Genomic DNA, 2,213 nt, shown 5'->3' on the forward strand with positions numbered 1-2,213 from the left:
TCTAACTCATGGTTTTACTGCCTTGCTTTCCACATTTTGCTTTAAAGACTGCAGTCAGTTTCTTTCAGAGTACACTATTATTATCTATTATCTATCTTCTCTTCCAAGAACTCCTTTTACTGCCATCTCACTCTGCTTAATCAATGAAAAAATTCCATTTGACTCTTTCTATCTATTTGTATATTGTGCTGATGCTTTCTGTCTCTTCTATGTTTATGAGGATATTTTTCCTGTAATTGTTTGAATATATTTTTATTTATCTCAATAAATTATTCATGTCTTCATTATTATTGGATAACAATAATAAAGGAGATTTCAATTTAACACATATTTATTTGTACAATGCCTGTGTACAACATAGAGTAACTCTACATCATTTCTCCCTTCATTAAATCAATGGCTTATGGTCTTTAACTACCCAGTCTATATTCAGTCTAAGTCCACAACCACTTCCTTGTATGTGGTTTGTCCACATATGAACAAATGGATTTGGTTGTAATGACTTTGAAGGTCATCTTTAGTAATTAGCCCTTGTCTTCTTCCTCCTTGGCTCCATAAACTTCTCCCCCATCAATTGCTGATGATAACAGATCATTTGTCCCATGGAATATCATTTATTTTATGTCATTTAATTTGTATCTCTCCTTGTATTTTCTGAGAAGTGTTTCAAGCTGGAAACTGAAAAGCTTCAGTTTTTTCCTTCACTTGGGATCTCCTGGGAAGAATTCCTTATCCTTTCTAATTTCAAATTAGGCCTATTGAGAACCCGTGGTATATTGAGGATTTTATTCCCAATAAATTTCACTCTCACTGGGCTCCAGTGGATCACATCTGTAATCTTAGCTACTCTGAGATATAAGGATTGAGGTTAGAATCCAGCTGGGTAAGAAAATCCATGAGATTCTTATCTCCAATAAACCATTCAGAAAAGGTCAGAAGCGGTGTTGAGGCTCAAGAAGTAGAGTGCTAGCCTTGAGCAAAAGAAGCTCAGGAACAGAGCCTAAGCCCTGAGTTCAAGTTCCATGACTAGAAAAAAAAATCTCTCTCTCAATCTATTCAATTTTGGCAAAATTATATTAAGTGAACTAAGTCAAACCCAGAAAAACAAATGTTGCACGGTTTCCCTCATTTGTAACAGCTAGAATGTGCCTATATACCTATAAGTAAACACACTGGATGGTATGAAAGTAGTTACAAATGAGTTAACAGACGGATAATACTCTGTGGAGAGCTCAGATAGTATAATCTTTTAGAAAGACTAGGTCAAGGTCCAACAAAATCAACACCAGAATGGGTATATTCAAGGGAAAGGGAAAGAGGAGAGTGAAAGACAATAGAAGGGGTATGGGGGGATGGAGAATGCAGTCAAGAATTCATTGCATATGTCACAAAACAATGAAAAGTAAGGTAGGAGCCAGTCAAAGGGGTTGAGAATGGTGAAGGGGACACTAATCAAGAAGCATTGTATTCGCAAACTGCTTTGTTATATGGCACCTGCTTTGTACAACTACTTAAAGATAATTAAAAGTAAATAATAAATTATAAAATCTCTCTCTCTTTTTCTCTCTCTCTCATATGCTAGAGTTTGAGCTCTGGGCCTGATGCTTGCTAATCAGGTGCTCTACCACTTGAGTGCCCTAGCCCTTTTTGTCATTCATTTTTGCCCAAGGCTGGCCTTGGACTATGATTTTCCTATTTATTCTCCTGCATAGCTAGGATTGCAGATATGAAGTACCATAACTAGGTTGTGGATTGAGATGGGTCTTGATAATGTTTTGTGTAAACTGGCCTCAAACCACTATGATCCTTCTGATGGTTTCTCTTTATCTGTTTTTGTTTGTTTGTTTTTGTTTTTTGGTCATGGGGCTTCAAGTTTTCTCTTTTTCTAAGTAGCCAGGTTTACAGGTGTGAGCTAACATGATTGGCCTTATATCTAGAAAAGGCTTTAAACCACTGTTCAACTTTCTTATTAGTAATGTCTATATCTGACTTTCCCCCTTTCTTGTCTTCCAAATTACAGTCTTAAAATAGTCAGTATATCCTACCAAGGTTTACTTCAGAATTGCTCACATAACAGGTTGATCTGGTCAAATGTTACTTTCACTATGCCAAGTTCATTTCTAGAAGCCATTTTTTTTGGCAGAATATTGTGTTAGGTGGATAAATATCCTTTTTATTTTTTATTTATTTATTTATTTTTGTTGGTCATGGGC

General features: G+C 35.8%; 1 protein-coding gene across 1 annotated transcript in view; it reads right to left on the reverse strand.

Moving 5' to 3' along the window:
- Slc9c1 (solute carrier family 9, subfamily C (Na+-transporting carboxylic acid decarboxylase), member 1) overlaps positions 1-2,213 on the reverse strand; it is an 86,349-nt gene that overhangs the window by 31,434 nt on the left and 52,702 nt on the right. The window contains exon 21 of the mRNA XM_013028515.1: positions 706-758. Within this exon, the coding sequence (XP_012883969.1) occupies positions 706-758 (53 nt within the window). The remainder of the gene's footprint in view (positions 1-705; positions 759-2,213) is intronic.

This window comes from Dipodomys ordii, unplaced genomic scaffold (genome assembly GCF_000151885.1).
Source record: "Dipodomys ordii isolate 6190 unplaced genomic scaffold, Dord_2.0 Scaffold111, whole genome shotgun sequence".
In the NCBI taxonomy this organism is placed as follows: domain Eukaryota; kingdom Metazoa; phylum Chordata; class Mammalia; order Rodentia; family Heteromyidae; genus Dipodomys; species Dipodomys ordii.